General features: G+C 40.8%; 2 protein-coding genes across 3 annotated transcripts; one reads left to right on the top strand and one right to left on the bottom strand.

Annotated features, from left to right (window-relative positions):
* Positions 1-832: 832 nt before the first annotated feature.
* LOC119796532 (olfactory receptor 5F1-like) lies at positions 833-3,292 on the bottom strand. Its single transcript, XM_038305129.1, has 3 exons — positions 3,221-3,292; positions 3,079-3,136; positions 833-2,281 (listed from the first exon to the last, which is right to left on the bottom strand). The coding sequence occupies exons 1-3, from the start codon at positions 3,290-3,292 to the stop codon at positions 1,326-1,328; spliced, it is 1,086 nt and encodes a 361-aa protein (XP_038161057.1). The 3' UTR covers positions 833-1,325.
* Positions 3,293-5,325: 2,033 nt separating this feature from the next.
* On the top strand, positions 5,326-24,261 carry zgc:162396 (uncharacterized protein LOC555292 homolog). 2 transcript variants are annotated; one of them, XM_038305158.1, is made up of 7 exons: positions 5,326-5,439; positions 10,435-10,772; positions 11,268-11,428; positions 21,137-21,353; positions 23,221-23,321; positions 23,462-23,599; positions 23,725-24,261. In XM_038305158.1, exons 2-7 carry the CDS (start codon positions 10,662-10,664, stop codon positions 23,813-23,815), a joined length of 819 nt encoding a protein of 272 aa, XP_038161086.1. In that variant the 5' UTR covers positions 5,326-5,439; positions 10,435-10,661; the 3' UTR covers positions 23,816-24,261. The 2 variants fall into 2 exon arrangements, with proteins under 2 accessions (XP_038161086.1, XP_038161087.1); XM_038305159.1 differs by lacking the exon at positions 5,326-5,439 and having other exon boundaries at positions 10,433-10,772.
* The last annotated feature ends 1,205 nt before the right edge of the window (positions 24,262-25,466 follow it).

Below are 25,466 nucleotides of genomic sequence, written 5' to 3'. Positions count from 1 at the left end.
AGCTACCATTCAGTCGTCCTGTCCGCTGAACTGCTGCTAGTTTTACTCACATGCCTGGCAGATGTCTAGTGCAACTACCACAGATGATCTTGCTCTCGAAAAGGAATTGAACGATTCAGATTAGCTAGCTGAATGAATACAAGGGGTAGAGCGAGTCGCCTGTGGCCCGGGATGCCTTTCACAACTCCAGTCCGACATTGGATGACATCATACACACTCCGCTTTGTTTTAAAAAAATATAAAAATAAAAAATATAACCGCAGATTTCTGGGGGACAGCGATTCACCTATATGTTATGAATGCTGGCGTACCATAACGAATAAATTATGAACAGTTTAGTTTGTGCCTTCAACTCATTGCTCGTAGGAAGATGTTACTTGGATATATAACCTAACCGAATATCTTCAGAACAGCTCCAAATGACACAAAACTCATATGAGTGAGTAGAACATGATGTAATAACGTAAAATCAAGGGCCCAATGTAAAAAAAAAACACTGTTCCCCTTTAACCCACTGAGAGTGATATTTTCCTTGAATGGCACATTGTCTTACCATTGGTATATTAAAGCTTGGTTTAGAGAACTGTGGAAGTGATCCTCATACTTCTGCTTTAGGACAACACATTTCACGAATTAAAAGTTTCTGGACACTTTAATCAATGCAATTAAATACATTTTATTTAAGGTAAGACAAATATATGAACAGTTATTTTTTAAAATACAAACATTTTTTGTTTTAACGTATTTACTTTGAAGAAAAAGCATTTCTTTGAATTGTTTCTATAATTTAAGAAAAAAAACTAAAGGATTTATATTAACCCAGCAACTATAGTAATATCATTTTCTCTAACACATCTTAAAGATTTTTTTTATTTTGAAAGTTTTTTCATGGCAACAATGTCAGAGTATTTCTGACTGCACAAATGACTTTAAATAGTTTATCACAACTTTTGCTGCAGGTGTCATCTTTCTTCTCGTACTACAGTAAATAACTCCTGAGAGACTCTTCCCTGCAGCAATCTTCACATTTAAGCAGAGTATCACGTTGGCTATGAGATGGCTATGTGTCTTTTTATGTCAATTACTGATAACATAAAAGCATTTTATATAAACAAGGACACTGCTGAAGTTACATACATACAAGTACACATAGCCCATTCAAAAGTGCATGAGGGAAAATAACATAAAACTAAAGATATTGCTATGGGCAACCTATTATGTATGCAAACTGATCTAAACAATACAAACAATAAATAATGCATATATTTTTAAGGAGTATAATAACAGTTTATGACAATAAGGCTTGCTGCACCTGAAATATGTACTTAAATTGGTTCACATTTAAAAGTAATAAGATCAACAATTCTGCTCCTAACTTTATTCAACTTGAAGCCATAAATGAGTGGATTCATTAGAGGAGAAATGACAAGAAATTCCATTGCAATAAAATTTTGCAGAGTCTGTGGTAAATCTTTGGATCTAAATCGATTATTAGTAACATCAATCATTATAGTCACAAGAAAGGTAGACAGAGAGATTAAATGTGGAACACAGGTTTGCACAAACTTTGCTCTGTTTTCTATAGAATTGGCACATCTTTTGATGATATACATGTAAGACCATACAATTAAGAAACCATGATTTACATAAATTACTATTGTAATATTTGCAACAATTTCATTAATATAGGTTTCATTAAGTTGACAGGCCAGTGACACAATGCTCCAGTTTACACAGAACAGTCTGTTTATATATCGACTGCATAGCTTCAATCTAGATGTAAGAAAAATGTTAACTGCAATGATAAAAAATGATGTTAACCAAAGAGAGCATGCCATCTTAATGACTCTTTGTACTGACATGACAGAGTGGTATTCCAAAGGACGACATATAGCCAAATACCGATCATATGCCATTAGGGCAAGGATTGACAGATCACTGCAGGCAAAGGTGTACAACATATGAGCCTGCAAAAGACATCCTGAATAACAGATGATATGAACAGGAGAGAGCAGATCCCAAAGAAGTTTCGGATAGAAACCTGCTGTTCCATAAAGTGCATTAATGCCAAAGGCACATAGTAGAATATACATTGGTTGATGTAATGCATTATCAAAGATGATTATCAGAATAAGAGAAACATTTACCAAGACAGTTATGCAGTAACATGTGAAACTGAGAAAAAAGAGAGCTGATCTGTAATTGCGACTTGTGTCATTTAAACCTGATAGAAAAAATATTGTAATTGATGAAATATTCATTTTTACTTCTATTTCTTTTACTTACTGTAACAATAATCTCAAAGTTGACCTGCTTGATCCAGGTTCCAGGTTACTAGTCTTACTACTCTATTTAAATAAGGTCTTCAACATCACCTTAGTAGGGATTGTCATGCAGCCAATCAGAGTTCATTAAAAACACTATTGAGTTGTGTGTGTATTTGTTTTTTTTAGAAAACAAATAATTTATTACATGCCTCACTGACTGCAACACTATGAAAATGTAGATTTTTCTCTAACTGCTCTTTTTGATAAGTACCAAAGTTTTATTTCAGGTTTTATGCAACGCTATAGTGTGTCCAACTACTCTTGGCAGCACCTTGGCAGCAGTGACTATTGAAAGCTTCAGCATTAAACAAAAAAAATATGCTGAAGAAAAAAAAAGAAAAAAAAAAAGACATGAAAAGGGAGTGATGTTGGTGTCTTGATTACTATGAAGGGATTTTAATAAAATTTTCAACATAGATATGTTCATACAAAGGAACAATTCACAAAAATATGGTAAAGGTAGTGGACCACGTCTTTGTGATGGACCACCTCTCCACCACCATTGACAGTGTCACCACCAAGAATTGTATCACCATGTACCCCAACCAGAAACCCTGGATGAACCGCAGAGTTCGCCTCCTGCTGAAAGCCTGCAACATCGCCTTCAGGTCAGGGGATGCACAGGCCTACAGTGCAGCTACTGAGCTGAAGAAGACATCAAGATGACAAAACACCACTACAAATGGAAGGTGGAGGATCACTTCTCCAACTCTGACCTCAGAAGTATTTGACAAGGCCTTCCGATTCTGACAGACTACAGGACCACCAACACCTCCACCGACTCCTCCGATGTCTCCTCCCTCAACGAGCTTAACAACCGTTATGCACATTTTGAGAGGGGACAGTACAGCTGCAACCAAGGCAGCTATTACTGCAGACCAACAGCCACTGACTCTCCTCTCCACTGATGTAGGAGCGGTCCTGAGCAGGATTAAATCCAACAAAGCCACAGGTCCTGGTGGCATCCCTGGATGTGTCGTCAGAGTGTTCTCTGGGGAGCTGGTAGGATGCTGACGAACATCTTCAACCTGTCCCTGGCCAACACTGTGGTACTGACCTGCTTCAAGTCCACCTCCATCGTCCTGATCCCCAAGAACTCCACCCCATCCAGACTCAATGACAAACGCCCGGTAGCCCTCAATCCCATCATCACCAAGTGCTTTGAGTGGCTGGTTCTAGACATCCTCAGATCCTGTCTCCATCCCCGCACTGGAAACCCACCAAATTGCATACAGGCAGAACAGGAGCACAGAGGATGCAGTCTTCATAGCGCTGCACTCTGAATAGTAACAACACAACAGTAGAACACTTAAGCCAGAATGCAGTTCATAGACTATACTGCAGCATTTAACACTGTCATTCCATCAAAACTCATTACGAAACTCACAGACCTTGGCATCAGTCCACTCATGTGTAACTGGTTTCTTGACTTTCTGACCAGTCGGCCCCAACATGTCCGGCTGGACAACCATCTCTCAACCTCCATCACCATAAACACCGGATGGCCACGAGGCTGCAAGTTGAGTCCCTTCCTCTACTTCCTCCTCACCCACGACTGCAGACCTGTCCATGGCTCCAACACCATCACTAAGTTTGCAGACGACGCCACAGTGATCGGCCTCATTAGAGACAAAGATGAGGCCACCTATATGAGGTGGACCATCTAGCTGAGTGGTGCGACACAAACAACCTGCAGCTGAACACCAAAACGACCAAGGAGCTCATCGTGGACTTTAAGAAGAATGCTAACCCACATCCACCCATCCACATCAAGGGGATAGTGGTGGAGCGTGTGGACAGCGTCAAGTTCCTGGGAGTCCACATCTCTGAGGCCCTGACCTGGACGACCAGCTGTTCCAAACTCATCATCAGATTCTCTTCTTCATGAGGAGCCTGAAGATGAGCTATCTGTCCTCAGGGATCCTCAAAAACTACTACCACTGCACCATTGAGAGCATCCTCACCAACAGCATCACAGTTTTGTGGGGTAACTGCTCTGCCTTGAACCGGAAGGCATTGCAGAGGGTGGTGAAAACTGCCCAGTGCATCCCCGGCGCAATGTTCCCTGCCATCAAGGACATCTACAGGAAGCGGTGTATGAGAAGGGCTGGGAAAATCACTAAAGACTTCACTCACCCTGCACTCACACTCCTCTCACACCTGCTCTCTGGAAGGCATTACAGAAGCCTACGGACTGGAACCACCTGGCACTGGAACAGCATATTCCCCACAGCTGTCATGCTCCTGAATGCCTCCTGAAACCAACTATAAGGACTTCTATTCTATTCTATTCTATTCTATTCTATTCTATTCTATTCTATTCTATTCTATTCTATTCTATAGATCCAGATCCTGTACAAGTTTAAGCTATAGGTGTAAATCACAATGTGGGGAAAATTACACTGCTTGGGAGAGGTCTGTGCACTCCGCATGTTTTTTCTAGTTCAAAATACATTAACCAACACATTCTCATCTCTATGCTTCAGCCTTGTGGAGACATAAGGAATTTATTGTGAAGGTCCAATATTTCTGACAATTCTGTCACTTTTTAGTAGCAGAATGTTCCTTTCCTTTAACACGTTATTATCAGATGATCTATTGATATATTTTTAAGAATTTTGTATTTTTTTGTAATCTCTGCATTGCATCAATGGCACTCTTCCAAATATGACAAGACAAGCCAAGTTTATGTGTGTAGCACAGTTCTATACATAGATCATCCAAAGTCCCTTTGGATGATCTATGTATAGAAGCAAAATAAAAGCAGAATGAAAGCAAATGAAGATAAACATATGATAAAAGAAGTAAAAAGTTAAAAAGTAGAAGTAAAAAAAAAAAAAAACGAACAAAAGAAAAAAACCGTTGGACCACAAACTTAAATCAATGTCTCAGTTCACTGAGGTATCAATTGTGGTTGGAGGAGAGCACAATTTCTCCCTTAGGGTAAGCTCCCTAATACTTTAGGTCTAAAACATATCTACACATCTTGTGAGGAACTGAGAGGTCATGTGAGACAGATTTCACCAGTGCAAAGTCCTACTGAGGTATGCCTGCTGGTTGGTCCCTTTTACTTAGGACTGAGTATTCTCTGTTAGAATGTGTCTCCATTGAGGTAAGAAGAATGTGAGAAGTTTAAATTCTGCCTGCAACTCCAATTTATATACTTTGTATAAAAACTACAAATATGTATGTTAAGTTGATTTTTTTCTCTGCTTAGTCTGAAAATGCTTGTCTAGAAAAACAAATCTAATTATTGCGGATAATTCATACAGGCAGAACTGGTGTTGATGTGATGTTTGGCAACTATTGTACACCTACATGAAAAATAGAAAATGAAAAGTCGAACATTTTGTCTCTCATTTCAGAAAGTGAAATGAATTCTCTAAACAGGGTGGAAACTTTAAATCCTTTTTTTTTTTTTGCGGAAGGCATAATAAAAACCTTACATTCAGAATTGTCATGATTTAATTAAAGATTTGAACCAAATGCAGAAGACCAAACAGAGAAACCAGGGAAAAGTTTAGCAGGTTTATTTAGTATAATGAGAGGAGTCCAGTGCTGCTCTGAACACTGTCAAAACGGAACTGGAAAGTGAGGGGAAGACACTGCAGTTAGTTCAGGCTCAGTGGGAAATTAGATTCTTTGACTTGAAGAGGAGGAATAGGTTGCAGACTCACGGTTCCAGAAAAATTTGTCTTTTATTGAATCCAGTCAGTGTGGGATGTTCCAGTGATTATCTTGTTTGATGGTGGGAGGACAGGGTTTACCCAGATTGCGGTTGTTTCTTGGTGAACGGAGAAGCTGACTGCCACTTAGATTTCCTGCGGTACTTGAATGGCTTACTGTGTAGATGAGTCCCCTGCTCAGAGAGAAGCCCCAGACAATTATTTTGGGGAAAGGTTGATCCAAACCACAAACTTGAATCCTCAGCTCAGTTTGGTTCTCATAAGATCCTTCCAGGGGAGAGAAGGTCCGAAACATCCAGTTTGCAGGATGACTTCCTGCCGAGAGGCAAAGACAAAAACAGCAAGGTTAAAACTCAGGTAGACAAAAACTCAGTTTGACTCAGCAAAACTCAGCTTGGCTAGAGTACCCAAAACTGGCAAACACTTTGGCGTCGAGGTAGTGGCAGTCAGCGGCTTAAGAGCGCTCCACAGGTAATGAGGCAACACGCTGCAGGTGTGCAGGGAGGCCCAATGAGGATGGGGCACCACCTGGTTGAGGAGGAAAGGAAACACAAAAACAGACCACACAAACTGGATTCCTGGCAAGGATGTTTCTCAAATAAATATATTTTTTACAGAAATGCCAGTTTTCTGAAAAGTATGTTAAGTTCTACAAAATCAGTTCTTGTTGGGATTGTTTTTAAATAAATTGGTGTATTGTGATCTTGACTGTATCTCTGATTCTGTAATAAGTTCAAATCAGCTTAGTGTGCTGGCCAAGCACAGTAACACCTATGCTTTTAAACCAGCTTTTGTTCAATTTAATAGTGCGGACAGCTGCTGAAAAACAAAACCAGCATCTTCATAAAATCTGTATTAAGAAGTAAGTATGTATACTGCAAGATTAATGTCTTAACTCAACTGAAAAAAACAAAACAAAACAATAACAACAAAATACCAACACCAGCATATGACATACACCATAAATCATCTGAATGTGCAATCTTTCCATTGGACTTCAGACTGCATCAATCCTGGGCCTCTCAAAAAGAAAAAATAAATTACCCTGGCACCTTGATTTCCGTATCAAAATGCAACCTTACTTCACTTGAAGAGGGATTTTGTAACCAAAGAGCAACAGCCCGGTCCCAAGTAAAACACTTTTAGCGCTTCTGTAGGATTCGCCTGTTCTTTGTGGTGCTTAGTGCACTGACTCCCAATTCAGTCGAGTCCTTTCGAGCCGCAAATACTTGAATGAATTTTGTTGGAAAGTCGTCTCAAGGATGCGGGTACAACTATTGCTAGAGCCTCTTTTAAACAAAGCTTTTCCTTTCATCAAATTTTCAGTAATTGTGCATAGGTGCACCTTTATGTAATCAGCCAGTGGTTTATTCTTGATTTGAACAATGACTGTCTAGTAGAAATCTGTCCAGTCAGAAGTCGGAGCCATAATTTGTAGCCCACTGGCCTAGAATAAGCAATCATTTAAATGCTCAGGAAACTTTTGCTGGTGTTTTGAGTTTATAAGCTGATTTGTGTAAATTGGTTAATAATCGTTTCAGGTTACTCTGGTTTTCTATGGCATAATTGGACCTTTTCATTACACCAGCAAACATTATCAAGAAACAACTTTAGACTCAATGTATCAAGTTATTGCCACGTTTTGCAGGTTTTGGGCTGTACAGAGATTCAGACCACAAATACGGATGAGCTCATTGAAATCTATAATAGTAAAAGAGAAAATTGTAGTCCATAACTTTTATTTGTTTAAATAATTTAAGAAATGCTTAAATTTGACTATTTGACTCTGTTTTGCAGGTATCATTGTTTTACACTATACTTCCCCTAGACATTACAGCTGAACCAATCTAAGACTTGTGCCTAGAACTTTGAACAGTTGCTTGGGGATCAGCCTCAAAGAATATTTTACAGTGTAAAAAATGATTTTACTAAATGTGATTAAAGAATTTACAATCTTCTTACAGAACAAGAATGAACAATGAAATGAAGAAAATACAAACACAATGAAATTAAACTGAAACACCAATCTCCAAATCTTATCTTTATGTAATATATGAAGGACATTTCTCATAGGTTTTAAAACAAATATACAAATATATAACCCTAAAATTTTGAGATTTATCCACAAATAGCACATGAGAAGGGATTTATATAGACTTCCCAAAGTTTCCGGATTATTTTTTGTGAATTAATGCATGAACTGCCCACGAACGAACAGTTGTTCCCAATTCATGTAAAACAACACATTTCTCTGATCTTGCAGAGCATTTATTCACCCTAACTGTCCTTAATGTTTATATATCATCTTTTATTAGTGGTTGAGGTGGAACGTTCACAGAGGGTGGAAAATAAAGATGATAATCAGAAAATGTGTTAAACATAAGATATATTTAATTTAAATATTAAGGCAAAAGTAGTGAAAACAACAGAAATAACCTTGGAGTATGAGTATTTGTTTTGGTACATAAAATATAAGAATTATTGTGGTTATTGTGTGATAACTATAAAAACATTAAATGTATGTGATAACTTTTTCCATACCATTGAATGATGTAAGTCTACTAATGACAAATTCTCAAGTCTCTCTGCCCTCTTTGCGAATAACCTCTCCAGCTGATTAAACAAGCAAACAACGAATAAGTAACAACTTTTATGCCTTAGTGTACAAAGCTGATCTACGTCTTAATCAGAGGAAAGATGTATGCCTGAGTTAACTCCTTTGATACTTTAAAACCTAATGAGAACCCATGGGATGGCATTATTCTCACTGCCTCATTTGGAAGTGGTCAATAGGTCATTATTACTATCCCTCTGGTGCAATTAAATACACTTTGCTTCCTCAAGGCCATTGTTGAGAATTAAAAAAATAGTTTTTGTTGTTGCACATGGTCAAGAAAAACAGCCTTGACATACAAAAAAAAACAAAAACACTGAAGTGACTGGACCAACCATTGCTTCTGTTATGACTTGGTTGTTTTTCCTGATAAGAAAATAAATTGTAAGGGAAGACAAACATTTATACTAACAATGTATCAAATTTAAAGTGGCCAAAGGTGAAGTTTCAATATCTGTATTACGCATATTTAAAATTCAGGTGCAATTTTGACTACAAAAATGTTTGCTGTCATTGTGGCTCTACAGACAGACAGATGACAGTGGGAGAGTCTGCTTTTTGCTTGTCAACATATTCGAACAATCAAAGATAAATAAATTCAGGACAATTCCTCCAGTAATCATAGTTGTCTGCTGCATGTTTAACTGCATTATACATTGAATCATGCTTAAAAGAACAGCGCATTTATAGCCACCTAAGGACAAAACAGCTTTATGTAGATCATTAACAGAGAAAAAAAGGAACAAAAAGCATATGTGCGCACTAAATATGTTTTTTATGCCAGGCTGATAGGTGGTGGGCTGGAACTGCCACAAAGATCAAGATTGTAGAAGATGGAATAAGGGACTAGAAGGTAAACAATGGCCCAATACCAAACCACCCCCTATCCACTGCTCCTTAGCTCCTATAGAGTGTAACTTCCAATGAAGTCACACTCTAAACTAAGAAGGGTGCCTTGATTGAGGAACAGCCTCTTCCCTCCAACAAAGAAGGAAAGCAGTTGTTGCTAATTCATGTCAAGCTGCACCACAGAGCTACAGCCATGCATGTGGGGCGTCCCTGTGTTGCCATAGCAATGACTGCATACCTTTGGGAGGGTAGAGTGCGCCCCATTCTAATTTTTCCCCTTGACCTTCAATCAAGAACCCCGCACAGTGAGTATCACTTCATTGGGAATGACACTCCATAGTTAAGGGGCAATGCCTATGGTGCGGTTTGAGATTTATGCCATGCAGACTTACTATTTATGGGCTGAACAGTCCACTCACCCTACCTACTAAGGGTTTAGTGCTTAGGGGAAGGGTTTATGGGCTTGTTTATGAGTTGTGAAATTAATGCAGAAGAAAGAGAAAAAACATTTTCTGGACAGATGTAGAAGAATCACAAGTAGTAAATAAAACCAACAATAAATTCCATAGCTTCTAAAACAGAAAAGAACCCTAACTCTAAAGTACGTTGAAGTAGATACTTGTGTTGGCACATGCATGTTGTATAAAGCACGTTAACTAGAAAGAGGTTGGGGAATTGCTAAGGTAAAAACAAAAGTATGTTTTATTCTGTGGTAATATGTAGAAATGTGCCATTAAAGGGTTAAACAGCCTGTTCCCTACAGCCAACAGCTCTGCAGCTGCAATAACAGAAACCCTGACATCAGAGGCAGCTTTCATCGAGTGTAAAGAGCTTCATCAGGCCACTTCTATTAATCTGTAACCTTTTTTGTCCATGTTATATAATGTTAAAGTCTAATCTTAACTCATCTACAAAATGTTGATTGTTTCACTGCTTATATATTTTTTCTTAATTCTAGGAAGTTTGGGACGTTAAACTAAGACTGGACTTTGCAGGTGACTGAGAAAGGTTTGAAAATAAGTCTGTTATGCAGTAACTATAACAGAGAGGGAAAACAAAGAGAAGCAACTGCTTGCAAGAGACAACAGACGAACTTTGCTCCCTAGTCAGAGACTGCTTTGTGGGGGAGATCAGAAAAACTACAAGGGACGACAGATAAGAAATAGTATTTGAAAAGACATTTCAATGGCGTACCGACTTTTTGAAGGAAAGGAACATGCTTCCATCTACCAGCAGTATCGTTTCACTCCTCCCTCTGGCCTCAAGGATATCATTATTCAGTACTTGGACAAAAAGGTAGGACTTGTCAGTAAAAACTTTGGTGTTTGAAATTATGTTTTAACTAGAGATTCACTGATCCTGTATTAATATCCGTATCGGTCCTGATATAGAGAAAAATTCTAGATGATGTGTCGATGAAAGGGCCTGATCCACAGGAGCAGATCTTTTTAGTCTGTTTCTATAATAAATCACATATTACCTTATATTTGTTTTCAGGTTGGAGTTTGTCCTGTTAACACAATTTACTGTTTTAATGACTTTTTTCTGACCTTACTGTAATCTCCAGTTGTTTCCTTTTGGCATATACATATTATACTTGCTTGAAGACAAGAGTTTATGACAGACTTTAAAAAAGTAAACATTAATTATGAGCAAAATATCAGGAACTGCAGCTATCCAAATTAAAGTACTGAATTGGATCAGAGATTAAAAAATGTGGATCAGTGCATCCCTACTGTAAACGAAGTATATAGCCCTTTGAAGCTACTTATCATCCGTTTCCTTCTACAGAAAGGACGGCCGCATCTGCTTGCTGTAGATCTGGGATGTGGGACGGGTCAGCACAGTCGGCTGCTTGCACCGCACTTCAAAGAAGTGGTCGGCATTGATATCAGCGATTGCCAACTGGAGGAGGCCCGTGCCGTGCCAGGATACACTAACATCACATACCGGTAAGCAGGTGTTAATGCTTCTGTATATAAAGAGCTTTATTCACAAGTGATGGCGTTCTTTTCTTGTATGAAATAACATTGCATGCAAGTTGATTAATGCGCTAAACAACTGCACAGCCAGTTAAAGCTTCTGCCTTTCCACACTAATGCTTTCACTGCATGAAAAGTGAGATTTTCGTCCCCGTAAACCCCCGTAAACTCCCGCAGATCTGCCTGATTTTCGTCAGTTTCCGACAATTTGCAACCCGTGCTTGTCCGCGTTTGTCGTGCCACAAATTGTCGAAAACGTACCGTGACGTATGTGGAGAGCGATCAGCTGTACTAATGGCCCTAATTAGCATATGAATGCAGCAAACCCGCGCGGCTGGCCAGGTCTGGCTTGAATAACCTTCCCAGTATTGGCTGAAACCACTATTCTCAAACAAATGAAATCGCTCGTGATTGGCAGCAAAACCACACGTGGCCACGCCAGGCTTTAATTTTCTTACTGAGTATTGGACGGAACCACTTCTTTTTAAACAAGTAAAGTCGCTCGTGATTGGTTGGCATATATATATATTTACATATATATATTTATTCATATATATATATATATATATATATTTATTTATTCATTCATATATTTATTCATTCATATATTTATTCATTCATATGGTGTGTATTTATGTTATCCTACACTACTACACAATTATTATGCTACCATCAAGGACATGAATGAATTTATACAGGAAATGAAGATTTGCCAGGAAGCTGTTTATGCAAAGAAAGAGCTTTATTGAAACACACACAACTATATACAACGCGTATCCAAACACATGCGTTTCTAAAAATTAAAAGTCCATGAACGGTCCGTTTGCTTCCTCGGGGTTGGTGGTAACTGGCAGCATTCCCTCCGAGGCAGGTCCGATGTGCAGACGTCTACTGTGCGTGGCCCTGTACTTCGGCATCGCTTCTAACCGGGACTGCAGCTTAACACAGAGTTCAGTGAGATCCGGCCTACGAAATGGCGGCGACCGTACAATCCATCCAGAGACACCGCTGACGACGGCGGACTTCCAGAGTTCCACTTCCTCATCTGCTAGCACATTCTGCCTCGCTTTCAGCAGCTGAAAAAAAAAACAATGAATCAGCGCACTGCGTATGGACACAACACATCTATTAATGCACCTGAAAAATAGTCACCAAATAAAGTCTTACCCTCTTTCTTCTGGCCCGACTCCGAGCAGATAGCCTCCGCACGCAGCGTGTGGCTGCTGCGTATATCTGAAGCTCCTGCGTACCGTCTGAAAATACGTCTTACAGGCAGCTGGAAAACAATTAAATGAGAGCGGTATAAATAAAAAATCAAACGCAAGTCACAGTAACAAGGAAGGAGAAAACATTAAAACAAGTCACTTACACACAATGTCGTCTTTATCATCATCGTGCAAATCTGGACTTGCTGATTATGGCTCCGAGCAAATAGGAGGTCTGTGAAAACAAAATGTTAAGCTATGATCGGTATCCATTACCTTTTACCGCAGAATAAAAGCATATTCTTTAAATCTTACCCTTGCTCCGGTTCATAGCGCCTGCAATTAGTCTCCGAGTTGTTAAGACGGCGTACTGCTACCTGTAAATCACAAAAAATACACTTTAATAAAGCTTGTTCTTGCAAGGCTAGGCTAGATAGGCTAATAGCTAGGCTGCTATTAGCCATAGCTCAGGCTAGGCCGCTTTTAGCTTAGCAGGCAGTAATCGAACATATATTTACCGCTAGCATCTCTTCTTTGAGTTCGTCTTGTTCGATGCAGAGTCGCCATCGCGTCCAAGAGGAGTTTTACCCCGAAATCCCACATACTCCGTCTGCGCTCCGCTCCGCTCCGCCCCGCTGCGCTCCAGACCGCCTGCACAAAGCAAAGCCTACAGCCGCCGCTGTTGCTCCGTCCCCTCCGCTCTGAGTTCCTTGGAGATCGTAGAGGGCATGCGCCAGATGAACCAGGGTTTCCGCGGATCATTAAAAATAATTACAATTCATAATTCTTTTTTTAATCAAGCCCTTAATTGGCACTAAAATTAATTAAATATGTTTATCGTTGCATTTATGATTCTTTAATAAATGGCATTTTATGGCATTCTTTAATTATGGCATATTAAAAAAATCCCACCATCATCCAGCACATGTTCAGTTTCTGCCCAAATGTATATTTATATTTTTGTAGATTTTTGTAACGGGGATAAGGATAATTCAAAACTGCTTTTTTTTAATGAACTTGTTCACTACTTCCAAACTCAGCATCTCTTTTCATTCATGTAATAAGAAGTTTCTTTTGAATGGATTTGATTAAAGTTTAATTCCCTCGGTATAAAATAAATATTTTGATGGAGATGAGAAATCTGCTTCCTCGTTGGTGAATAACCAATAGTTTGGATCCAATCATTTAAATAAACGGTGTTAGTTTTTTTTTTTTATATATATATATATATATATATATATATATATATATATATATATATATATATATATATATATATATATATATATATAAGAATTGTGCTATAATTTCTAGTCACCGATCTGTTGCTGCTATATTTTAATTTGACGAACCGGAATTTGTCGATGTTCTTTTTCCTGTTTGGTGCAATTGCAATTGCGGATCTTGACCTGGCCGGACCTTATGACCACAGTGTACCAATCTTCTGATGGCTACTTCCAACAGGATCATGCGCCATGTTATAAAGTGAATCATCTCAGACTCATTTCTTGAAACTTTTCCACTTAAGTAATTGTGAATTGAACATATTGACAGACAATATTTTATTTTTTATCTTAAATGCAAATTTTTTTTTAAATAATTACTGCTCTAAATGTATTGCACTGTCAGCTAAAGATCTGTTTTGGTCTCTATACTTTAATTAAATAAATCAATTCAAGCTAAAATGTGAGAGGCTATATTGAGCCTGATCTCTTTGTATCAGAGATTTTCTTCCTCAGAAAGATGTCACTTGGGGTAAACCCCCCCCTGCAACCCTGGTTTGCATTTGTATAGCTCACAGCATGTTCATTTACATGTTAAAGCCTCCCCTAGAATTCCATGGGGGGGAGGCATGGGGGGAACACTGCCTAAGAAATTCCACGTCAATTTCTGACAATTTACGGGAGTTTTCGACGAAGCCTGCAAATTGCCGTAAACTGCCGCTAACCTGAAGTTCCACGACAATCTACAGTGCCGTATATTGACGAAAATCCCACTTTTCATGCAGTGTTTACTGCTTGTCTTTCTGTAACTGATCAGAAGACTAGAAGATCATTTTTTAATATGGCAGTTCAATCAATTTCTGTTGGGAGCTGGAGAAAATTTCTCCAGCAGAGTCCGCCGTGGATCCTCTGAGGGAGCCTCCTGCACAGGTGCAGCTCATCAAGACCATCAGAGGATCCACTACTTAAGCTGCCTTCAGACCTTACCTCAACGCCGCAGTGTTGTTCCAGTTGGTCAGCGCTAAAGCCTTGATCTCAGTGATTTTTCCATGTCCTTAATCCCGAGTCAGATTCTAACGTTTGTCTCTGTGCCTCTAGGTGACTCGAGCTTCCTCCGTGAAAGCTCTGGAAGAGCTAACCTGCCGAGCCGACCCTCCGAGCCAAACCCTGAAGATTCTCAGTCAACCTCTAAGCAGCTCTGGATAAGAGCTAGGAAACCCAAGCCAAGGTCTGTTCCAATTGGACGTGAGACGCTGAAGCAGCTACGGACTCTGCTAACACATCCTTCTCCAGAACCAACAGTGACTCTCCCAAGGAGAACCTCAAGAACCCTCAAGGTACTATCAGAGCACCATTGGAAAGCAAAACCCCGTCAACAGTCCTTAACTGTGCTGTCTCTCACGCAGACCCCGGTGAAACCAGATTCCAGGCCCGAACCAGTCATCGACATATTGTGTGCTTATGCAAATAAACTTGTTAAACTTTTCATCCTGTGTCCGTCAGTGGTGTTCTGCATCTTTGGGTCTCCATTAGAGAACCGATCATGACAGAACACTGCGGCCAAACTCAAGGCCCAGCAGATCACCATCTCCGTCGGCTAAACGAACAGGCTGCTCAAATCCAAGGATTCAGCCAGGCCTTACGTGAGTTAAATGCACATATTGAAAGACAGAACCAAGCTATTCAAGGCTACGTTAACTACTTCAATGGCGCTAATGCTACATCAGCACAGCAACCATTTCCGGGTCCAGTTCCTCCCCCGAGGTCACAACCTGTGACGTCATCAGAGTTCCGTCCTAGTCTCCCAGAAAAATTCTCTGGTAACATGAAAGATTGTAAGGGTTTTTTATTCCAGTGCCGGCTGATTTTTCTGAACTCTCCTAGTTGTTTTTCTTCAGACCACAAGAAGATATCGTTCATCCTCTCTCTGTTAACAGGAAGAGCTTTAGATTGGGCTCAGGCAAGATTTGCCATCGACGACGGTGTAAATTGCCGTTTTTCTGACTTTATTGCTGAATTTTCCCAGGTATTTAACCAGGAGACGGACCAAACGATCGATTCCAGAGCTCTTTTCAACCTTAAACAAGGTAATTCTTCTGTGGCTGATTTCTCAATCAACTTCCGGGTTAAAGCGGCAGCTTCCGGATGGAACCAGAGCGCTCTAAAGGGAGCATTTTTCATGGCTTTAAATGAACAAATCAAGGATGAACTTGCTACCCTCGATGAACCAGCTTCCCTTGACGATTTTATTTGTCTCGCCATCAGATTAGATAACAGAATTCGAGCCAGAAACACCTCCAAGAAGCAAAGTAATTTTTCCTCTGCCACTCATAACATGGCTGTTCTCTCTCCCTCTACAGAGCAGATGTCCACACAGAGATCTAAGCCACAGACTCTATCGTTGCCTGTTCAGGCCTCTCATTCAGACGAAAGGGATAATGAGCCTATGCAGGTGGGACACACTAGGCTTTCTCCTGAGGAGAGACAAAGGCGTTTTCTTGGAAATCTTTGCATATACTGTGGTGAGAGTGGTCACTTTATCGCCTCCTGCCCGGCTAAATCAAAAGCCGGGGCCCGCCAGAGGATATGAGGAGTCTGGCGGGCCATATAAATTCAAGTAAATCTCCTCGACTTTTGCTGCCAGCTACCTTGTTCTGTAATAACCAGAGTCTCTCTTTCTCCGCCTTCATCGACTCAGGCTGTGAGCGCAATCTAATCGACTCTGAGCTCGTCCAGCAGCTTCAGATTAAAACCATTCCCCTGTCTCAGCCTCTCAGTGTGTCTGCCATAGACGGAAAGAGACTCCATCGTGTTACCCACCAAACCCAGCCCCTCGAGCTACTTCTGTCAGGTAACCACCGAGAAACTATCACCTTTTTTGTGTTTCCTTCTGCATGTTCCCCCTTGGTCCTTGGATTCGAGTGGTTGGAGAAGCATAACCCTCACATAAATTGGACCAAACGTCTCCTGGAATCATGGTCTTCTACGTGCCACGAAACATGCCTTCGTTCTGCTGCCCCGATGGCGGGGCCTCCTAGAGGTGGGGGGGAGATGGACTCTCCTGACCTTTCTTCAGTTCCCTCTGAGTATCATGACTTAGCCCCCGTTTTCAGTAAGGTCAGTGCGACGTCCCTACCTCCACATAGACCCTACGATTGTGCCATAGAACTTTTACCCGGTGCTCCTCTTGCAAGCAGCAGACTGTATAATATTTCCAAACCAGAAAGAGAGACTATGGAGAAATACATCAACGAATCATTGGCCGCTGGAATAATCCGTCCTTCATCCTCTCCTCTGGGCGCCGGTTTCTTCTTCGTGGGCAAGAAGGATGGTTCCCTGAGGCCCTGCATTGACTATCGAGGTTTGAACCAAATAACTATTAAAAACAAATACCCACTGCCTCTTCTCGCCTCAGCTTTTGAACCAGTGCAGGGTGCAACTGTCTTTACTAAGCTGGATTTAAGAAATGCTTATCACCTCCTCAGAATTCGAGAGGGTGATGAATGGAAGACAGCCTTCAAGACACCCTTGGGCCAGTTTGAGTACCTGGTGATGCCCTTTGGTTTGACTAACGCCCCAGCCTGTTTCCAAGCCCTTGTGAATGATGTTCTCAGAGATTTCCTCAACGTTTTTGTGTTTGTTTACATTGATGACATTCTCATTTATTCCAAGGATCTCCATGAACACAAGAGACACGTCCGTCTCGTTCTACAGAGACTACTGGAGAATAAGCTGTTCGTGAAAGCCGAGAAATGTGAATTTCATCAGTCTTCTGTCACCTTTCTGGGGTTTGTGCTCGAGGGCGGCCAGGTAAAACCTTCTGAGGACAAGATCAAGGCAGTCCTAGATTGGCCAGTACCTGAGAATCGAAAGCAATTACAGAGGTTTTTAGGGTTTGCTAACTTCTATCGCCGCTTCATCAGGAACTATAGCCAAACCGCCCTGCCATTAACCTCACTAACTTCTTCCAAACGAGTTTTTCAGTGGACTCCCGAGGCCCAAGCTGCATTCGAGAAATTGAAATCCATGTTTTCCAGAGCACCCGTGCTAATTCAACCTGATCCTTCTAGACAATTCATCCTTGAGGTGGACGCTTCAGATTCCGGTGTTGGAGCTGTTCTCTCCCAAAAAGACGACTCAGATCAAAGAATACACCCTTGTGCCTATTTTTCCCGTAAGCTTTCCTCTGCTGAACAAAATTACGATGTGGGTGATCGTGAGCTCCTGGCAATCAAACTGGCGTTGGAGGAATGGAGGCATTGGCTGGAAGGAGCTGAGCATCCGGTCCTTGTGTGGACTGATCACAAAAATCTGGCTCATATCCAGTCAATCAAACAAGCTAACCCTCGCCAATCCAGGTGGTCCATCTTTTTCTCCAGATTCAACCTCATTATCACCTACAGACCCGGATCCAAGAACGTGAAGCCCGATTCTCTCTCTCGTCTCTACTCTGCCGATCATCCAGAGACACCTGAACCTGTCCTCCCAGCCTCATGCACCGTTGTAGTGGTCAACTGGGAAATAACGGACCTAATCAACTCAGCCCTAGCCACCGAACCAGATCCAGGTACCGGTCCGACTAACCGCACATATGTTCCCTCTTCTGTCAGGTCCCGTCTGATCCAGTGGATGCACGCCGCAAAATTCTCCGCCCATCCAGGAGTGAGTAGGACTGTCGCTCTCATCTCCAGGCGCTTCTGGTGGCCCACGCTCCATCGTGATGTTAGAGAGTATGTGTTGGCCTGTCCCATATGTGCTCGCAACAAGGCTTCGCATCAACCTCCTTCTGGTCTCCTTCAACCTCTACCTGTTCCCTCGCGTCCATGGTCCCACATAGCCATTGATTTCGTCACCGGTCTCCCTGTCTCCCGAGGTATGTCCACCATACTAACCATTGTCGACCGTTTCTCTAAGTCTTGCCATCTAGTCCCCCTGAGAAAACTTCCCACGGCCTTCCAGACAGCCCAGCTTCTTATCAAACATGTGTTCCGGCTTCATGGCATCCCCCAGGAGATTCTATCGGACAGAGGTCCCCAATTCATATCCCAGGTATGGAAGGCGTTTTGTTCTGCGCTCGGCTGCAAACCATCTCTCACCTCAGGTTACCATCCCCAAACGAATGGCCAGACCGAGCGTATGAACCAGCATCTGGAATCCACTCTCCGCTGTCTAACGTCCAATAACCCGGTGGATTGGAGCCTATACCTTCCCTGGATAGAGTATGCCCACAACTCTCTCCGTTCTGCATCCACTGGACAGTCGCCCTTCCAGGTCAGTCTTGGATATCAACCACCTCTTTTCCCCGCAGATGAGAGAGAGATATCGGTGCTGTCCGTTAATCATCACATCTGTCGCTGTCGAAGGATTTGGAGGGAGACCATTGCCACACTCAACCAGTCAGCTGAATCAACCAAGCGTTTCGCTGACGCCAAGAGACGCCCCGCCCCTGAGTATTCTGTGGGCCAGGAAGTGTGGCTTTCCACTCGAGACATCCCCTTGAGGGGGATGTCTCGAAAACTTTCCCCAAGATTCATAGGCCCATTCAAGATCTCCCGTGTCATCAACCCGTCAGCTGTCCGTCTCCAACTTCCTCCTTCCCTCCGAATCCATCCGACCTTCCATGTCTCCCAGATCAAGCCTGTTTCCTCGAGCCCCTTGTGCCCGCCATCCGACTCCCCACCACCCGCCCTGGAAGTCGATGGCCATCCAGCCTTCACGGTCCGCCGTATTGTAGACTCCCGTCGACGAGGTCGCGGTTGGCAGTACCTCGTCGACTGGGAGGGCTGCGGACCAGAAGATCGTCAGTGGGTCCCAGGCTCGTACATCCTCGATCCTGCCCTGATCGAGGAGTACGAGCGTTCCCGTCCTTTCACTTCCTCCGGACCGCCAAGGGGCGGTCGTTGAGGGGGGGTACTGTTGGGAGCTGGAGAAAATACCATTTTTCTCCAGCAGAGTCCGCCGTGGATCCTCTGAGGGAGCCTCCTGCACAGGTGCAGCTCATCAAGACCATCAGAGGATCCACTACTTAAGCTGCCTTCAGACCTTACCTCAACGCCGCAGTGTTTTGTTCCAGTTGGTCAGCGCTAAAGCCTTGATCTCAGTGATTTTTCCATGTCCTTAATCCCGAGTCAGATTCTAACGTTTGTCTCTGTGCCTCTAGGTGACTCGAGCTTCCTCCGTGAAAGCTCTGGAAGAGCTAACCTGCCGAGCCGACCCTCCGAGCCAAACCCTGAAGATTCTCTGTCAACCTCTAAACAGCTCTGGATAAGAGCTAGGAAACCCAAGCCAAGGTCTGTTCTAATTGGACGTGAGACGCTGAAGCAGCTACGGACTCTGCTAACACATCCTTCTCCAGAACCAACAGTGACTCTCCCAAGGAGAACCTCAAGAACCCTCAAGGTACTATCAGAGCACCATTGGAAACCAAAACCCCGTCAACAGTCCTTAACTGTGCTGTCTCTCACGCAGACCCCGGTGAAACCAGATTCCAGGCCCGAACCAGTCATCGACATATTGTGTGCTTATGCAAATAAACTTGTTAAACTTTTCATCCTGTGTCCGTCAGTGGTGTTCTGCATCTTTGGGTCTCCATTAGAGAACCGATCATGACAATTTCATGTTCAAATAACTGATCTGACTTAAACTTAAGTGAATATAATGTAACGAAAGTAATTTCGCCCTGGGATCATTAAAGTATTTCTGATTCTGATTCCTGGTTGATGGGACAGGTGTTGTGAATGAAACGGTGCCTAGTTTGAAAGAGCCCCTGTGTGTTACTGAATGTGTGCATTGATGGCTGAAAGACATCTTCTGCCTCCATTTATCTGTTTACTACGGTGTGTTGAATTCATGTTAATGTATATTTAAAGACATTTCAATTAATGGAAAAAATTGAAGGGGGATATGAAAAAAAGTCTAATCAACCAAAACTTTTGCAACCCCCATGCAGTACCTCAATGGACCCCCTGTTGAAGACCTCCGCTTTATGTTATGTTATGTAATTCCTTTATGTAATTCTTGCATTGATTTACACATATAGACGGTAAAACATTTACTTTTGGTCTGGAGAAACTGAATGAGCAAATCAAATAAGAAAAACACAGTTGAATGGATGTTGCTCTGCACTAATGTTAAGTTATAGCATGTTGTTCAACAGCTCTCTGTCCTTAACCCTGTTTCCTTGCTTTCTCTCTTTGAAGCCTAGATATTGATTCTATTGTTATTCACTCGTCTCCTTGTTGCATTTGCAGTAAAGGGACAGCAGAAGAGCTTCCTTTTGAGAACGGCACTGTAGACTTGTTAACAGCAGCTTCTGCAGCACACTGGTTCGACCAGTCCAAGTTTCTACTTGAGGCCAATCGGGTCCTTAAACCAAGGGGCTGCATGGCTCTGCTGGGCTTTACAGACAATAACATCAGATTCACCTATAAGGATTGTGGAGAAAAACTAAATGGCATCTACCAGGAGGTAGGTGTAAACTTAAAAACATCTGGTGTTTATAGTTGAAGCTCAACCGAATGATCTGTGTTGTCTATAACAATACAGTAATAATTGATGGCTGTGAGGGATTTGCACAAACCAGCAAGAAAACCACTGAAAATTTTCAAAAAAAGGTCTTAATTTATTTTAAAAAAGTGTTCAACAAATGATAACAGGGCCCAAACACAAATAAAAAAAACACACACACACTTCAAATGAGGTACTAACATAAAGTACTCAAGCACAAATTGACCTATCAAACAAGACATGAGGGAAACTTAAATAGTTGCTGATCAGATAACTGTTGACACACAAGGAGGATAACTGACTGACAAACTAATAAACTTAATTAAACAGATAACAACTAGCCAGACACTAAGTACTTTTTAAATTTAACAAATTAACAAAACTACCCAAAACTAAGAATATCTAAACAAATGATAAAACAAATTTCCCTCATTGCAGCCCTCCAGCAGCAGATCCAAAGGAAACTCGAAAAAGAAATTAATCAATTGCATTTTAACAAAAATCTAACAACCTTAAGTTAAAAAAATGTGTGCACTACAAATAGTTAACTTAAAGTCGGGCTAATGAAAATATTTGAAAAGTGCAACTCATTTTGAAAATGAAACATAAAAGTTACATCACAGCTTTAGAATGTGACAGCAGGCTGTCATAATGGCTTATTTTTGCAACAGATGTTTTTGTTTGCATAAACCTTTAAAAACATAATAAATGCTGACTGTCTGTGTCAAATATTTTTTTTACATACCAAGAGTAGCAAGCCATCATTGCATTTGCCATTGTAAGAACTTCAATTCATTCTATTTATATAGCACCAATTCACATCATGTATTTTCAAGGCACTTTACATTAACAATTCATCAAGCAGTCCAGAGTGATTCAAAGTTTTCTATCTAAGGAAATACAGCTGATTGCATTAAAGCATTGACTTTGCAGGATTCACTCTTTCTGGATCAGCCTACGGTGACAGTGGATATTCCCTTGCATTGTGCCGACCACAGCAAGCCCTCACTCTGAACACACATGTAGCAGCAGTGCAGAGAAAAAAACTCCCTTTTTACAGGACAAAACCTGCAGCTGAACCAGGCTCAGGTTGACTGGGGTTTAAGAACAGATGACATACAAAAGGAATATAGAGGCACTTATCCATAGATGTTTCTGTTATTTCTAAAAGTTTAATGGTAAATTGACTCCAAAAAACAGTTTATCAAAAAGCTTTAAGCCATTCATTCGGCATCATGCAAGAAGCATTTCTACCAACACAGTTTTTCTTAAATTGTTCATACAAGTGATTTAGGGGGAAAATGTTGCATTCACCATTTTTGTCCGATTTCTATATCTTCTCTCAGGTACAGATTAATTTTAAGAGTGCTCCAGACTTAATGCAGAATTTTTTTTCGCAATCATTCAGCTGTAATACAAAATTACTTTTTCACTAAATGACCACATTTGTTGTTTTTGAGAAACAGTTCTCAATTTTATTAGGCTGTATCACTTATCCTCACACATGAATAAATCAAGTTTGCACATAGCTGCTGTTTTAATTATTAATATAGTTAAAAGAATAACTGTCCCGAACTTTTTTAACTCCTGAATGTTTTTATTAAATAAATGCCATGATTCTGAGGCTTTTTTTAAAGCTCTAAACTAGTTTTAAAAGGAATGTTCATTTTTAACTGAACCTGGTACAGTTTGAAAGAGAAACATCAATCACAACAGCATTTAATAATGTTTAGACTTTGAGAAAAAAAATAAAAATAAGATGCATTGCATGTCCTTTGCTCTGGGATATGGGACTGATTGTTGATTCTCTGTATTACCTGACCATCAGGTAAAGGAGTTGCTGCGACCCTACACAAGCAACCCAGTTGCTGTATCAGAGAGTAAACTGGAAAGCCTGTACTCTGCCATACCTTTTCCTGACAAGGAGAGGTAATGATCTACAGTTGATTTGGCATTATGAGAACATTTTATCGCTTTACTTCACTTAATTTTTATACAGATGTAGTTCCTATGAGGCTTTATTCAAATTAAACATTTTCATTGTTCTTTATCCAACGTTGATCCAACAGGATTGAGAGTTTTCCGAGCAAATCCATGATCTCAGTCAGAAGGTTGGTGGGTTTTATTAGCAGTTGGTCAATGTACAATTCATTCAAGAGAGAAAACCCTCAAGGAGCTGAAGACCTGCTGAGTAACATTCAAAAGCGGTAATATTCTGTTCTTCATTCAATAACCACTTTCTGATGCCTGTAATTCACATTTTCTTGTTTAGTTCACCTGCATTGAGAAATTATACCTCTGTACAACTAATCTATAAATGATGTATTTGCAGGTTCCTGGATGAAATGGGTGTCACTTCTGTTGATACTGAAATAGAGCGGGAGTGGCAATATTTCTGCATCCTGGCTTCAAAGCCCCTATAATCAACAGCACAGCTTGGATACATGTTTAACAAGAAAATCACTCAGAGACCCTCGAAGGAGAAAATGTTGCCCCATATTGTGACTTACACTTATAGTTAGAACTCACACGTGAACCTGAATAATTACCAAATGTTCTAGTGTCACCTTCTTCAATCACTCTGCACTCTTGTTTGACTTCAAGGAAGGCATGCCCCACCTTTAATGTTTTTGTCTTCAGCAAAATACTTTTGGACTTTCATAATACTTTCTTGGACTTTAGGTCCCCCTAACTCTCTGGTTTAGGGGGGACCTACTTGTTTAGCTAAATAAAGTAAAACAATCCTTTAAAATAAGTCCTGCATCTGGACTATGATAAGGATCATCATTAAAATGTAATGGATGGTTTCTCGGACTGAGGTGCACCTTGGGAAAAATTTTCATTAAAATCTGTTATCAAATTATGAAGACAGACAGACTCGTCTAAAAACATGACCATGGCAGAGGTAAAAACACCGTCAGAGTTAATGGAGGATGTTGCCAATCATAATTCCACCATAGCTAAGAATAATCTACGTATGTACTTTTATACTCAGGTACTCAAGTTTCATATCACCCTTATATATAGTAATTATATGTTTTTTTTAAGAGAATATGGATAATAATGATAAAAAAAATTTCAAAATTATTCTGATCAAAAGTTTACATAAATATGTGTGAATTATTGTATGTCAGCTATTTACATCAATTCATATTTTGAATGCCCATCAGCCTTGAAGCTATAATGTTAGATTTTCAGCAACATCTATTGGTCTGACTGCAGCGACATGGACACAACGTCTCTCCCCTCCAACAAATCAGAGGCCATCATGGTTCAAATTGGGTTCCTCAACATTGCCTCTACCTATTTTGTCAAGTGATGATGATGCTTACTTAAATTAGATCACAGCATCAAGTTCATAAATGCTTCAATATTTGTTTCTTAAGTACATTGACAAGAATAGAAATTAGTATGAGTAAGCATCATTGGTGTAGTGAAGGGGGCTGCGGAGTCAAGCTTTTTAAAATCGAAATGGAAGAAATGTTGATGAAGGATAATGTAGGGAATGCTCTTAAGAGGTTTGTGACAGACTTATATTTTTTTTTTTTTACTTTAGTCGGACCAGCTGATCTCCTCTCTTATCCAGCTCTGCAGCTCAGTCCGCCCACAGGCTCCTCTGATCCTCAGCAGTTCCCTGTCCATCTCCAGCAGTTAGCCTCCAAAGCCTCAGACTGAACTGGAGTAGTTTTCATTTTTTGCCTTAATTTTATCTTTAAGCACTTCAACGCTGTTAAACGAAAGTGAGCTATGGATGGATAGATGGTTGGTTTATTTGTGAGGAATAAAGAAAAGTGCTTTTCAAACCTGGAATTAAGCTAAATTAATCAAATAAAGACATGCATTGTAATTAGAGACATAGTTTATAATGCTGTGTACTAGAGGTGGGCGGATCGATCCCAGGATCGATACTATCGATACCAACGCTGGTATTTATATTGAACAATATTCGTTTAACAAGATCGATACTTTTTATCCTCTCTCGCGCGCGCTGACTGCTGCGGAGTCACCAGTTTCCCCATATGTGTAACAGCACTTTGCTCCCCCTCCCCTCTCCTACAGTCACATGGCTCAGCG

Source organism: Cyprinodon tularosa, unplaced genomic scaffold, assembly GCF_016077235.1.
Source record: "Cyprinodon tularosa strain WSP-4 unplaced genomic scaffold, ASM1607723v1 ctg551, whole genome shotgun sequence".
NCBI classification, from domain to species: Eukaryota; Metazoa; Chordata; class Actinopteri; order Cyprinodontiformes; family Cyprinodontidae; genus Cyprinodon; species Cyprinodon tularosa.
The sequence above is the reverse complement of the archived record's forward strand: the minus strand, read 5'-3'. Positions and strand labels throughout refer to the sequence as shown.

Bases quoted from the DNA above. Each gene is read 5' to 3' on its own strand.
- LOC119796532 (XM_038305129.1), bottom strand. From the start codon at position 3,292: ATGCCACCAGGACCTGTGGCTTTGTTGGATTTAATCCTGCTCAGGACC. The intron at 3,137-3,220 runs GTCAGTGGCTGT...ACGGTTGTTAAG, and splicing joins CTACATCAGTGGAGAGGAGA to CTCGTTGAGGGAGGAGACAT. The intron at 2,282-3,078 runs GTCAGAATCGGA...TGTTACAGTAAG, and splicing joins TGTTGGTGGTCCTGTAGTCT to TAAAAGAAATAGAAGTAAAA.
- zgc:162396 (XM_038305158.1), top strand. From the start codon at position 10,662: ATGGCGTACCGACTTTTTGAAGGAAAGGAACATGCTTCCATCTACCAG. The intron at 10,773-11,267 runs GTAGGACTTGTC...TTCCTTCTACAG, and splicing joins TTCAGTACTTGGACAAAAAG to AAAGGACGGCCGCATCTGCT. The intron at 11,429-21,136 runs GTAAGCAGGTGT...TTGCATTTGCAG, and splicing joins TACACTAACATCACATACCG to TAAAGGGACAGCAGAAGAGC.